This window comes from Rissa tridactyla, chromosome 6 (genome assembly GCF_028500815.1).
Source record: "Rissa tridactyla isolate bRisTri1 chromosome 6, bRisTri1.patW.cur.20221130, whole genome shotgun sequence".
Classification (NCBI taxonomy): Eukaryota; Metazoa; Chordata; class Aves; order Charadriiformes; family Laridae; genus Rissa; species Rissa tridactyla.
Window position 1 is genome coordinate 5,001,613 of NC_071471.1, and position 14,008 is coordinate 5,015,620.

The window sequence follows — 14,008 nt, forward strand, 5'->3', positions numbered from 1 at the left end:
GTAAACACTAGATGTCTTATTACAGTTGACCTGTACTTGCTTTAAGACCAGCTTACCTGAATAATTGTTGTCAGTATGTCAACATAGTTACTCTCTGTTTGATACAATTCCTTTGCAACCTGCCACCTTGCAGACTGCTTTACTGGAAGAGGAGTTGAGTTTTTGGAAGGCCTTGCGCAGGATTTTGGTGTTTCTGATGAAGAGATATTCCCAAAAGGAAATAAGAGCTCTATTACAATAGAGTCCCTAAAAAAGCTCACCATCAAAGCAGAAAAAAAAGCTTCCTAATTTTTAAGGGAAGGTAGTTGGTGGTGGTTTTTGGGTTTTTTTTTGTTTGTTTGTTTTTTTAAGGCTATTATGTAGGTTGTTCTATAGTTATGAGAGCTCTTTCTAGAAAATGGCTTTCTTCATTACACCTTCATCATAGAACAACAATAGTAATATCATTCCCCAAAATTAGTCTGAAACTAGTAAGCCATTTATGGGCAGGTCAATAACTTAACCCTATTACGTTTAGGAGAAACTAAGGATTAGGTGCTGAACATTATTTATATATATACGCTATGTATAAAAGTACTTTTCTACTCTTACTTTGCCACATAAACAATTATCTTTCAGCTGCCTGCCATCCTTGCATTAAGTATGTAGCTGAATATATATTAAATATATATTAATATATATCAATATATATGAATATATATTAAAATCAGTTCTTACATGCAACACTTACTTTTTTCTCCTCCCTCCCCCAATAGGATAAAATGTAAGACACAAGAAGGTTCATTTCTTTTAAAGCTAAAGCCCAGGTGGACCTGGAGCAGTCTGTTAGTTTTAAATACTTGCACATGTATTGGACAGCAAAGATCAGCGCTCACTCATTCTGATGTCAAAGTTCATTACTGTCGCAGTTATTGTGAAACACATACCTTACCCGTTCTCTTTAAAATAGCACATTCTCTGAGACTGATGTTGTATTAGAAGAAACTTCCATACCAGGGGTTATGACAGTGCCAGCATGATCTAAGAAAGCTGGTCTTTTGACTATAACGTGATCTTTCCTGTATAACTTCTGAATTATCACTTACAGGTTGTGCCTCACTAAGATTACTTGACTTATATACAGAGGCATTTTTAAAGCAGTACTAACTCCAAATATCTTGTCTATGTGATGAAACTAGGGCTTTTTTTTTTTTTTAAATTCTCAGGTTTTGATTAATCCACAATTTTGCTGTTTCCTCTCTTCCATGAGAGCCACGCGCAGAGACATTTGAAGTTCTTTGCCAATTAACCAATCAAAACCAGGTGGCAATTTATATTCTTGTCAAGTTTGACACAACAGTTTGCTGCCACAAATAGTGTTACCTCAACAGAACTTTACAGAGACATTGGAGGAGTGGGCTTTGCAGGAATTTTCCCTTTAATTCCCTTATAAAAGAATCTTTGTCCTCCTTTCTCCAAGTAACCTACTGGAGAGGCTTTTAGATTATTTACTGTTAACTGTGTTGGTTTTTTGCTGCAGATTAGCAGCAGAATATTTGAAGCACTTTACAGTAACACTGTACTGTACTTCATATTTATCATCCCTATATCTTTCCCTTGTTTTCCTTTGGGTATGAACATGCTTACTGCAATAACAAGAGGCAGCCTGGCCTCTGTCTGCGTTTGAGCTCTTCACTCCAATTCTGCCTTCTGCACATCCTTTGAAAAGGATGAAGCCTGGAATTACTTAGGAAACCTGTAAGGCTTCCCCACCACTACCATTACCACTTGGATGCGGAGAGCTCTTAAACATTGCAAGTGTGTCTGAATGAAGGTTTTGGCTCTACCTCCATTGGTAGTGCTCGACTCTGGAGTGTTAGAAATATCCAGCAAGGACCCAATAGAAAGCGAATGTTCAGCTGATGGACGTTTCCGAGGAGGGAATGGTGACATGTCCGTTTCTCTGGTCAGTTGTGCAAGGGTCTCTTTCAAACGACGTCTTTTGCGATTGCTGTTTGGAGTACTCAGAGAAAGTAGTGATACAGACTTCTTGAGGCCAGGACTCTCTGACTGTAGTAAAAGAAAGTTTAGTTTAGCGTTTTTACCCACTGTGTCCAGCTCAACTCCGTGCAAAGGTTTGATTGTAGAGATCAGTACACTACACAAATCTTCCTAGGGAAGCCAGGGTACGATGGGCAAAGCTCTTTTTTTAAAAAAAAAAATCCCCAAAAAACAACCCCCACACACACAACTGGAAAGCACACTAGTATTTTGTTTAACTAAAAATAAGTTCAACCTTCAGGAAGCAGAAAAAAGTTTTTTCCAAATTAGCATTCTATGTATAAAACCTATAATGGATTATCTGGAACTTAAATGCTGCTTTAAAACAGTTGATCTCTGGCCCCACACATACTATTGCGCATACTAATTTTACCACCAAATACATGCAGGGTATTATGTGAGAGAGTACAACGTACCTTCTCAAATAAATACATGGACTCTCCAGCTCTGGCATCCATTTGAATGCTCCCCCAGAACCACTAAAGGAAAAAAGAAAACACATATTAAAAACAATTACCAGGCTTCATCCAAAGTCAAAAATACTCAAAATTACATATACAAACACACACACACATATATATATTAGTAAGGCAGTTTGCATACTAAATGTGAACGTATGGCTTATTCTGGGGAAAAAAAAAATCTCACGTACCAAGTATTATATAGCGATAGTCTTTCAAGAATTTGTCTGCACTAACCTCTTGCTTTACAACATAAAGCTTTTTTAAAGGTTCGAATGGGAGATCTTTTACTGTACTTTCTTCAACCACTAAGTGCGTACACCTTTCATCACCGACTGGTAAATAATGCCCTCCTAGATTAAAAAAAAAAAAAGGCAAGTTAGCAAGACTGAAGAACATTATTGCTAGAAATCTGTAGCTCACTTGATAGTTCTGTGACACCTATCATTAATGAGAGATAAACTTGATTGATCCAATCAGTTGTTGGGCTTACATAACACCCCAGATATTATCATCAGAGACAGCTTTTAGGAAATAGCATGTAGCATGCAGTAGCAAATTACATATTGAAAAGACAGGGGTACATGGAGTTCAGAGGGCATTTAAACCTGTCTAACAATAAATCCAATACTCTTTTGGAAAGCTTTTCTTGTTTCTTAGAAGAACAAGCCAGGAATACTCACCCTAAAGACATTCACAAGCTACAACCTGTGCATGTCACAATCTTATAAGTAGCTTTAGGTAAACAGGCCTGGGGGGAGCAAACCCAGCCAACTTGCATCTCTTTTGACGCGGCTTTTCTGTTAGAAGCTTGCTCCATTCCCATTTCTATAGTTCTGTTACCTGCAACTCTAGCAATAAAAGGCTGGAGACTTGTGCATTATCTGTTAAAACATTACTGTCAATGTGATCATTAATTTGTACTACACAGCAAAAAGTGGAACACTTCCAATCAAGTGTGTTACCAGCGACGATTCATATCAAAGTTGGAAACATTGTAGATGCTTTCTGTGAATTATGTAAAGATGCATACCACAAAACTGATTATGAGAACTGAAGCAGAATATACATATCAAGTACCAAGTTCTCCAAGTTATCTTCAAGCACCCTATAATTACTTCTTTTTAAATTGTCTAGTTTCAACCAGCCTAGGAAGTCTTCAACAGCTACCAGAACTTTGGCATACACCAACATCTAAAAATTAATTTATAGCTCTCCAAGTTGAAGAGTCTTCATTAACACTTCAGGATTCACAATTCAGCATTTCGGCTTCAGTAAAGTATTTATCAGCTATGAAGCCCATTCTTTCCACAGGTCAATAATAAACAATAACCTTGCATTTCCGTCATTTCTTCCATGTTAGCTTTCTCATCATCAGAGAATCCAAGGAAACTTAACATGCAATCCTGGAAGGGAGGAACCTTGAACTGATTTCTAAAGTCATCATCAGCTGCACAGAAATCACTGGGAAAAGAAAAAAAGATGTGCAAAACGGTCACTGAATCATTGCTACATTATTAAACAGAAACTCACAACACTACAAGTGAACAGGGTGCAAGGTAAAGGCTGAAGGAAAATAAACACCTACATTTCATTCCTTTTCTCCCAAGCCTTATAAATCCACTCAGCTTTCACGATAGGAGTACCAAGACTTACAGCAATCTACAAAACAGGAAAAGCACAAGTGGTACAAAGTATTTTCATTTAAGTCTTTCCCATTCCAAGAAAAATTAGTAACCTTGCCTTTACTTTTCAAGACAGATACTGCAAAAAGTGAACATATTCCTTCAAGAATCATGTCCAGCTGTAACTCCCAAGATTTACAATGTATTAATTTTTCATCCACTAGGAGATCACATCAATAGCTATTTTGACACTTACTTAGAAGTGTACCCTTTTGTTAGTCTGATAACCTTCATCACTTACAAAAAACTCAAAACCAAATCTCTGTTCCAGTGGAATATGGGATCTTTTTTCTGCTTTTGATACTTTGTATGAAGACAAACATCCCAGTCTGCTTTTACCAAAGAGAAAGCAACTATTCCAAAGGTAACTGCCATGACTGCTTGAGAGAGATTCTGAAGTTTTCCTACTTTTTCCCTTTGAGTTGGCAGAAAGGAGTGTTTAAACAGTCTTCTCTTCCAACTGGAAGATCAGAAAGACAGATTACGAAAAAAGCAATAGCCTACTAGCAATTCAAACAAGGGATAGTCAAGGGATATAGGCATTGCTGTGTCATATTCCACGGTACGAGAGCCTAAACTTGTATTTACTTTTCAACTGGATGTACGTGTCCTGAAGGATTCCCTTTTGGTGTTGCCAAAAAAACCCAACACACAACACACCACACATATATTTACACATAAAAGAAGATCTGAACAATTATACATAGCAAGCTAAAAATAATTTCTAAGAGACAACGTACACAAATTGAGTACAAAAGTTTTCTGCAAGTTACCTCAAAGTTTATTGTTTGGACAGACAAAGTAGGCATGTTGATAGGTAAGCACTTTTTCCATTGACAAAGAAATACTCACTGTCTTCAGTACTGATAACATCAGTACTTAAGAACTTAAGAACCATTTTGTTTCTTGTTATTTACTATACTTGTCTATTTCAAGATCTCTGCATTCAGGTAGCTTATATTATTTAGATCTCTAACAGAAACAAAAACATGTCAAAGCTCAACACCAGAGGGAGATGAACTCACCATTAGAAGTCAGTCTTATTAGTACAGGGGGAAAAAAAAAAACCAAACAAACTTACAAGCTGAAGTATAATTTACAGATTTAGTCTACAAGAACCAAATTCTGAAAGTTTCCACTTCTGAAGTACCAACTCAAGCTTACATACTCTGAATTTGTCTCCATGTGTTGAGTTAGCCACCAGATGTGTAACTTTGGAGCTAAAGTCCCTTCGAATAATTCCACCCATATGATGAACCAAGGTCACTAGCTTAACCTGGAAAACACAGATGACAGTTTTCAGTATATCATTTGAAGCATACAGTGCAGAGTGAGAACGGTACAAAAATATTTTACAAAGCAAGCTACCGAAGGGTATATTAAATGTCTAGAATAGAAATGGTACAATTTGTTCTTAAAACAACTTCACATCTACAGGAGAAGATATAGCTGATATATCAGAAGAGCTATTAACTTTTCTTCTTTTTTTTTTTTTAAACATTTAATGCAGCCTTGCTGTGTAGCTTGAGGAAGACTACCCAAGCCACCAGTTCTCTCGTGATCATCAACATAATGCCTTCACCTTTTCACACACAATAGACTTGAACCACGTTAAACTCATTGATTTAGTCAATTCTACCTGAAGGTGCAGTTGCCAGAATTTATATAAGATTGCAGCTTGTCCAATTTGAATCTAGCAGATAAAACCTAACTATCCCTAACACTGGGCAAAGGCTTTTGGTTTGAGTTTGCTTTCTTTTCCCCCCATATGAAGATGGGAAGCCACACTGCCAGTTCCCAGGTGTCCAATAGGGAAATTAAGTGCCAACTGCACCACTGAAGTGGAAAAGCAAAGTGCTAGAGTACCAAACCACTTCATACCTAGATATGCCAAGACTAAAAGTCCTGATAGCAAGATAGCATGGCAGCAAGATAAAATGCTGCAAAAGCTCTGAACAGGACTACAAAGCTTTATTTGACCACACCATTACATACAAATAAGAGGACACTATTGGGTAAACATCATCTTGCCTGAAGCTTAAGTCCAAAAATCTTTAAGACCTACTGAATTTGAGCTGTTTAATGTCACTCAGCAAAAGAGTGACCAAAAATGGCATCACAGGACTTGCATAAGGAAACGGTTTTGTTCCCATCCTGAAATATCACTGCCTCTGGAGATGCAGCAAAACAAAACAAAACATGCATTCCCCCCATATGAGCTCTAGTCATAGTTAAATCCCCCAGGTGACAGAACAGAATAGCATTCTGAAAGTAAACTTAACATAGCTTTACCCATCCAAAGGAAAAAATGTCTTACTAATTCGTCTTTCTTTCTGAATCCTGTAAAGCATAGTACCAAGTTCAACATACTTGCACAGTACAGTGGACGACAGGAGAAAGGTAAAGGCTGAAAGTAAGAATAAGCTTTTTAGTCAAAAGCATACTGCTCCCATTAAAGTTTTAACGTTATCTTCAATACAGTAATATTGTTACTAGTATTAAAATGCTTCAGATACTAGTCCAAGTCTGCGTATTCAGTCATATCTCAGTCCAGACCTGCCAGTGTTCTGATAAAGTAACTAGAGCATCCCTAAGGTAGCACTCCACCTTTTTTTCTCCTCCCCAAACCATCCCCTCTACATGACAACCTTTGGAAATACAAAGAGTCTGCTGAAGCTTCATTTGTATGCTACCTCTCCTAAAGGCACAGTCCCAACTCCTGGGTCAACAACTCCCACAGCTTCTGCAGTAGTTGTAGCCTTAACTACTGTCTGCCTGTGCTTTCTTGCTACATGCAATACTCTAACATAGTATTAGGAACTTGCTTTTCTTAAATTCGATGCTAAGAATATTTATGATTGATTAACAAAGCAAAACAGACTTTATTTTAAACACTTAATATTTAGAAGTCGCTGCCCCAGAGAACTACTCAGTTGATTTCAACAGAAAGCACATACCTCTCCTTTTTGTGCACAGTGCAGTACTACTGGAGGTCCAATGACACGGCAATCTGCTTTGCAGAGGTTGTTAAAGATAGAATCCTGGAAGTCTGACACAACGAAGATAGTCTCAAATTCTGGGGAATCAGAATCTCCAAGCTCTTCTATCGTCTCTGTCTTTATGTAGGGCACTTTAATTTCCTTGATTTATGGGGATAAAGGGGGAAAGCATTATTAAGGCAACATAGTATCAAAATTCAACTGATTTTTATCTTGGACCATTAGAAAAATGTATGATTCAGATTCAACAGAGACAGACTCTTAGAAGGATTGGTGAAAGCTGAATGAGATGCACTGTTCTCTAGCATAAGAATAGCTATGAACTGCACCTAAAAAAAGAACTATATGAAAGCAATTCCTGCTTCTGAAGAATAAGGATTCTAGTTACTTTAGTAGTTTACATATCAGTTCACACTGATAATATAGTATTGGAAATATCTACAGATAGGAGAAAAACAACTAAGCACAAAAGATAAGTGAAATTTCAGACTGTCAGAACAGCTTAAGGTACTTCTGGATGCTAGTAAAAAGTAGTATCCAGCTTGAAAGAGCAAGCTCCACGCTGCATAAGGTCTAAAGAACAGAAGTTAATTTAGTTCATTGCTGATATTTTTAAGGGGTCTAAAAGTTTTATCCATTTCAATTTCAATCAGCAGTTCCAAATTTTATTTCCTAGGTTTTTAATGTCAAGAAATGGACGACCACTTCTTACACTGAAGTTTAAATGTAGCTTTCAATTGGAAGAGAAGCCAAATAACCAATTTTGAAGTCAGTTCATAGCAAAGACTTATGTGTTGACTGAATATAAGCATGCAGTTGAGTGTCTCCATTGATATTTCTACCCCCCTGTTAGAAAGCACCGCTAATTAAGAGCTGCAGGTATTATTTCCATGTTTGAGAAACAAGTGTTGTAAAAAAGTGCCAATTTTGACAAGCTTTAAGTGACACAATCAGAAACATTAGCATATATTGTGACCATTATGCCCAATTAATATAAATTAAAGCGTGTGCACATTTCTGTCCCAGTGAAGTACAACATGCTGCATGCAATCACATGTGCTTAATTGCATGACATACCATATCAATAATACTTTTTATTAGTTTTTCTTCTGATTTACCAGGACTAGTTTCCTTTATCTTTATAACTGGTACTTCCATTATCTTAATGGTCTGTGGAAGAGGAAAACTTTAGTACAGAACCAAACTGGTTTCTAGAAGCCTAAAAGCATACCATCTCATTCCAGTGACTGTTTTATCTGAGGCCCACATACCTCCAAGGCTTTCAGAAGCTCCTCATGTTTCCCTGCTTCCTGAACCAAAACCACTCTTGTTTCTATTTGAGGCATTTCTTCTGTTTATAGAGAAACAAGGATAATATTCATATTTTAATAGAAAAATACATGTTAGGTCTAAATCAAGCAATAATGCATAGAAGAATACAAGCAGACGGCATCCTTTCAAGACACCTTGTTTATCAGGAAAAAGTCTGAAAATAAATGTTGCCTAAAGAAGCCTGTCCTTTAATTAAGCATACCTAATTGACCATAGAGCCTAATCTTTCTAGTATATGGTAAAACAAGATCCTGCAATTCATGACCTTACAGTCAAAGCGAGAAGAGTCAGCAAGGTAAGAAAGAAAAACAACACACTGATGGACATAATCCTTCTAGCAGAATTAGATACCAAGACTTACGGGAAAACAGATTCTGGTATCTTCTCTAGTTTCTGTGTTCCTGGCTGACAAGGTTCATTGCTTCCCAGTAACTGCTCAGTTTCACCAAAGAATATCAGAACTGAAGTTAGATATCTTGTTCTTTTTCTCCATGTATAAATAATCTTGCAAAAATCTTCGGAGGAAGGAACAAGTGTTGCCTCCATGTCATTTGCACCAAAAAGGCTGCCATTTGATTTTGGCTGCTGCCATTTGATTTTGACTACTGCATTGCAGGAAAACAAAAATACCTTTTTTGTTGGTGGGTTTGTTTTTTTTTAATTTGAAAATTTGTTCTTGAATTAATTTCAAGCTCAAGACCATTCATGTAAGGACTACCTGTAATTCTATACATCAGAGCAGCGGTAGTTTCCAAACACTAGTGTCAAAATATCACCTGGGATAATTTATCCACAGAAAAGGCATCAAATGAAACTAACAGCAGTCTATACATCATCCAGAAAACTTGCTTGATTTCATGGCTGTAACCCCAATGTTTTATAACAAGGCAAGATAAAAATTGAGACAGTCCCTTTGTTGGGGAAAGGGTACTAAATCAACACGCTTTTGGCTACCCCTCATACAATTCTGTAGTTAGGCAAATTACTTTTGGTTTTTCGAAACTACTAGATACCTATAAAGTAATCAGTCATTAAAAAAACATAGTACTCTTAAAATAAGCTTCTCCCATTACCTTCAACATCTAAAACAGATCCAGGAAGTACATTCTCTTTGGAGGTTTCTATAATTTTTGAATCAAGAACAGAAGAATCAGCCAAGAGGCTCCTCCCGGTTTCGGACACCAGCATACTGTTGTCAGCCATGATTATGTCTCGTTTCTTTCTTCAACAGCTAGAAGACAGATGTGCTGAACTAAGTTACAGTTGCAAAAAAGCTCATTAGTAAGAGTTCTGTGACTAAGGCAGTCAGAAGTAACTTCAGACTTCTGAAGACAAAACATTTGGACTCTTATTAAAATCCCACTCACACAGATAGGGTAGTTCTGAAAGAGCATTAGGAATCACAGAATTGGTAGAAAGGACTGACAACAAAGCTATTACAGAAATGGTTCCAAGCAGGCTGCTTATCATTGAAATAATTCATTTGCACAGAAAACTGCAGAGAGGGTACTTCAACTCTGAGCAGCAGGGGAGCACTAACTCTGCACCAAAAATTTATTCTAAGACACCTGCCAAACACGTAGCACTTTTTCTTTTGCGCATGAGGCAAGATGCATGCGTTTCATGTGATTCATCATTCACGCAAATTTAAATATTTGCAGAATGATATCAGAAGTTACCTAGACTAGCCACTGTATCTGAACTGTGGTATAATAACCCTCTGTATCACTTCAACTGAAGTTGTTCTCCTCATGACTATAAACGTCCCTTTAAAACCTGTCCACTTACATAGCAAAGTAGAAATCAGTGGGGGTTTTGGCATAACAGTAATATAGAAGAGAGTTTATCTTCTAGAGTTTAGGAGATCACATTTGAGACTCTTGGACAGGATTCTTATCTTCAGAGTACATCAGGCAAGTTCCTCATATAGTGATGAGCAATAAGTCAACACTAAAAATTTATCATAATTCTAGACATATTCAGTTATCAAAGTTTGTTGCAATTTTAACATCACACACAGCTGGGCAGGCTCCACAGAATTAGGTCTCCTAGCAATAAGCCCTGATCACCCAGCTAGTTTATCTCAGAATAGCACGAGACCCAGCAGGTAGAGAAAGTAACTTTAACCCAAAAGAGTCTTTAGGGATCAGCTGCCCAGAAAGTTATAAAGATACCATTTGGAACTGTTATACTGTTACCTCTTCTTTGGCAGTGAGGGTGGAGGGAAGCTTAACCTTGGAAGATTCAAACCATATAATTAATAATGATTACCACACAGACAGTTATATGTAAAATCAGATCCAAAATACCCTCCAGTTAAGGGTACTGTTAAATTTAAATCCTACAGATTTTTTTTTTAGATACATCAATAAGATTCCTGTCATGCTGCTGTTCTTATACCTGATAACATGTATGAAAATGCACTTATAGAGAACTTCATAGTATATTTTGGAGAAGCCCATACTTTGGGTTGGGCACTGATTTTCTTTATGGCTTTTCCATTCTATTTATTCAGGGGGCTCCATTCTGGGAGTATTGAAATATTCCCTGTTTTAATGCTCACATGTTAATTGATAACACAATACTAGTCACTAGACTTACACACTGAAAGCGCCAAGATACAGAAGTGAACAAACACCCCCACATTAAAAACAACCCAAAAGGCAGAACTCCATCACTACAGGGTCCAGGCAAACCTGAACGCCCTTAGAGCATTACACTTACAAACGACCTCCCAAAAGCTTGCAGAAAGCCTGAAGGTCATGAAATACCCACACGCTAAAACATGTATGTAAAGCAAGGAGATAACACTAAAAGAAAACTTCCCATATTGCCTGCTATCCCCCCGAGGCCACACCCAGCAGCGTGACCAAGCGCTGGGAAGTGGCCGGAGGCAAGATGAGCTACCGCCAGCTGCTCCCACCTTAGAGCCAGCAGGTGCCAGCGGGGCCGGGCCCCCGCACTGCCCAGAGGAGACCGCTGAAGGCCCAAAGAGGGCGGCGGGGCCGCCCCGGGAGCCCCCAGGCCTCACAGGTACCCCAGGCCCACATCAGCCGGCCCCGCTCTAGGCCGCCCGCACCCACTGCTCTCCACCTCGGCCTCCCCCAGCCCGGCCGCACCGCTCCACGCCACACCTGCCGGCTCCCGGAGCCTCGGGCCGGCCGGTTCCCCACTCACCGCCGATGCCACCTGCCACTAACCACAGAGACAACCTCCGCCATCAGCGGCCGCCGCCACCGATTCAAAAAGCGAGCCGCCGCACTCAGCGCGGCGCCCATTGGCTGCCGACCCCGCCGCTCCTCTGTAAGCCGCCACCTCATTCGGCATCGCTCCAAGTTGTCCCGCCCCTTTCCCGTCCTTTTTGGACAGCGCTTTCCCTCCTTCCCTCTCTGATTGGATGCTGCACCTGCCGCTCAGAGCTAGGCTGTCTCCCATTGGCGGTGGGGCGTTTCCTGGGCAGGCGCACAGGCAGGAGCGCAGGTTGGGGGGCGCCCTGCGCTGATTGGCCGCCGGCGGGTTTCGAACGCTGCCAACGGCCGGGGCGGAAGGGCCCGGATGGAGCGGTGGGGGTCACCGGCGCCGCCCGCCGGGCTGAGGCGCGTCCTGGCTCCGGCCAGGGCAGGCCCCGCGGCGGGGAGCCGCTCTTACAGCTGCCGGGGGGCCGCACGGAGACGGCGGGTAACGGCCCGCGGCCTGTGCGGGGGGGCTCCTCCCGCGGCTCGGCTCCCCTCAGCCCGCCGGGCCTGCCTGCCCGCGCCGCGTCCCCATGCAGAGCGTCTGCCTTGCCGAGGACGTTAGTGTGCATAATAATTCCGTTTATAGGGAAGGAGGGAAAAGAGGTGACAGGAGAAAATGTGACTGGTCAAGATGAAAGTCAGTCAGCCGACTCGGCAGCCCCAACCCCAACACAAATTAATTACAACAAATGCTTTACCATCCTGTCCTTGACCATTTTCTCTAAAACTTTCTGATCTGGGAAGGAATTCTGTCATAGGGGCTCAGCATCTCTGAAAATGGATTTAGCGTAACGTCTCACTGGCTCCATGTAAAAAACAATGAGAGATGTATTTTCTATTTCTAGAATCTTCCATTATATGCTAAATTCTTATATGCCAAATTGAGGTCTTAGATTTTACTTGCCATTTTTTAATATCACAGATTTCTATTAGTTCAGGCACTTTCATGACCAATCCAGCAGCCGTTAGCGCCAGTAAGAGTCCATTGACTTTTTATGATTTGGAAGAAAATCGCAATAGGAAAAAGCAGCAGAAGATGATAGCAGGTGTTGCTTACGTGAATGTAAAGATTTGCTGGTGAGGGACACATAAGTTAGGATTACTTCCTTGACGAAAAGATTTCAGAATAACAGCTTGGAAATCAAGGAGGTCATTTCAATTTTGACACTTCAGTCAGCCAGTTATTATGCAGTCATACAATTATTTCATGTAGAGTAATTGCAACAATGACTTAAGGTCAAAATATAGCCTCACCTGAGGTCCTTTCGTCACCCTGAAGTAACAGTTTGGGCCATCGTTTTGCAGTTCCAAGCCACCCTTCACCAGCTTTTCCCCTTCTCGCCTTTCTTTGCGCTCTTACAAAGTCCTTTTCAGCCAGGTCTTCAGATCCCTCATGGCCTGAACCAGGGTTTCTCCTAGGTTTGGAACAAGTTCTGCAGTATGCTTTCTGGAAAAGACACTGATGATTGTACATTAATTTCAACTTAACCTCTAGATCCTCAAAAAAAAGCTATATAAAATGTTGTGCCTGCAAAGAGAGGAGAAGTATTTTTACTGGGGCTGACGATTAACAGGTGATATATGCATCACTTCTCAGTTAAAGGTTTAAAAAGAACAGAAGTTATACCTAAACGTTCAGTACGTAAATACAGGCTCACTATGCATATGAAGGATGGCTTGGACATTGGCCATTTTTTAAATATACTTGAAAATGTAGAATTACAATCTCATAAAGCAACTAGGGTATTCTGATGAACTGTCTTAAGCTTTCCTTCCTGGGACTGACAGAACGTAGCCAAACGTTAGGTAGTAATCACTTGAGAAAAGTGGATAAGATTTTTTTTTAATCAAGCGCATTTATTCTGACTAAACTTTAGATGAGGACTGATGACAAAAATAATTACTATTCTTTATACATCTGACATTTAAAAGTCGTAATTGCTTTTCTTAGAAAAGGCTCTGAAATGGAAACACCTATTTTTTTTGTTGTTGTTGTGTGAAATGTAACATGGAGTCGAAACTTGCGGTTCCTTCCAGTTTTCTCAGCATCAGTAACCCAGGCGCATAAGGTTTATTTAATGGTTAAATAGTTTCCTCTCATGGTAACACCCACAGGGAGTGAGTTCCAGGAGATTAAATCATTAAAGGAATCCCATCACATCAGCTCCATGGGGGCAGGGATCTCATACCTTGGGGGAAAAGACAATGAGGCCACATCAGAAGAGGTGATGGGACCCCGAGAGACCTGAAGGAGA

At 39.9% G+C, this 14,008-nt stretch overlaps 1 protein-coding gene across 3 annotated transcripts in view; it reads right to left on the bottom strand.

Annotated features, from left to right (window-relative positions):
• ECT2 (epithelial cell transforming 2) overlaps positions 1-11,768 on the bottom strand; it is a 31,160-nt gene extending 19,392 nt beyond the window's left edge. The window contains exons 1-13 of one of the 3 annotated variants that reach the window (XM_054207251.1): positions 11,695-11,768; positions 9,591-9,748; positions 8,457-8,536; positions 8,263-8,355; positions 7,144-7,326; positions 6,504-6,593; positions 5,355-5,462; positions 4,090-4,163; positions 3,835-3,965; positions 2,739-2,854; positions 2,457-2,519; positions 1,827-2,049; positions 57-193 (exon numbers count right to left, since the gene is read on the bottom strand). In XM_054207251.1, coding sequence (XP_054063226.1) covers positions 57-193; positions 1,827-2,049; positions 2,457-2,519; positions 2,739-2,854; positions 3,835-3,965; positions 4,090-4,163; positions 5,355-5,462; positions 6,504-6,593; positions 7,144-7,326; positions 8,263-8,355; positions 8,457-8,536; positions 9,591-9,720 — 1,428 coding nt within the window. In that variant the 5' untranslated portion in view covers positions 9,721-9,748; positions 11,695-11,768. Of the gene's footprint in view, positions 1-56; positions 194-1,826; positions 2,050-2,456; positions 2,520-2,738; positions 2,855-3,834; positions 3,966-4,089; positions 4,164-5,354; positions 5,463-6,503; positions 6,594-7,143; positions 7,327-8,262; positions 8,356-8,456; positions 8,537-9,590; positions 9,749-11,651 lie in introns of all 3 variants that reach the window. The other 2 variants (XM_054207252.1, XM_054207253.1) reach the window with 2 other exon arrangements.
• Positions 11,769-14,008: the final 2,240 nt, after the last annotated feature.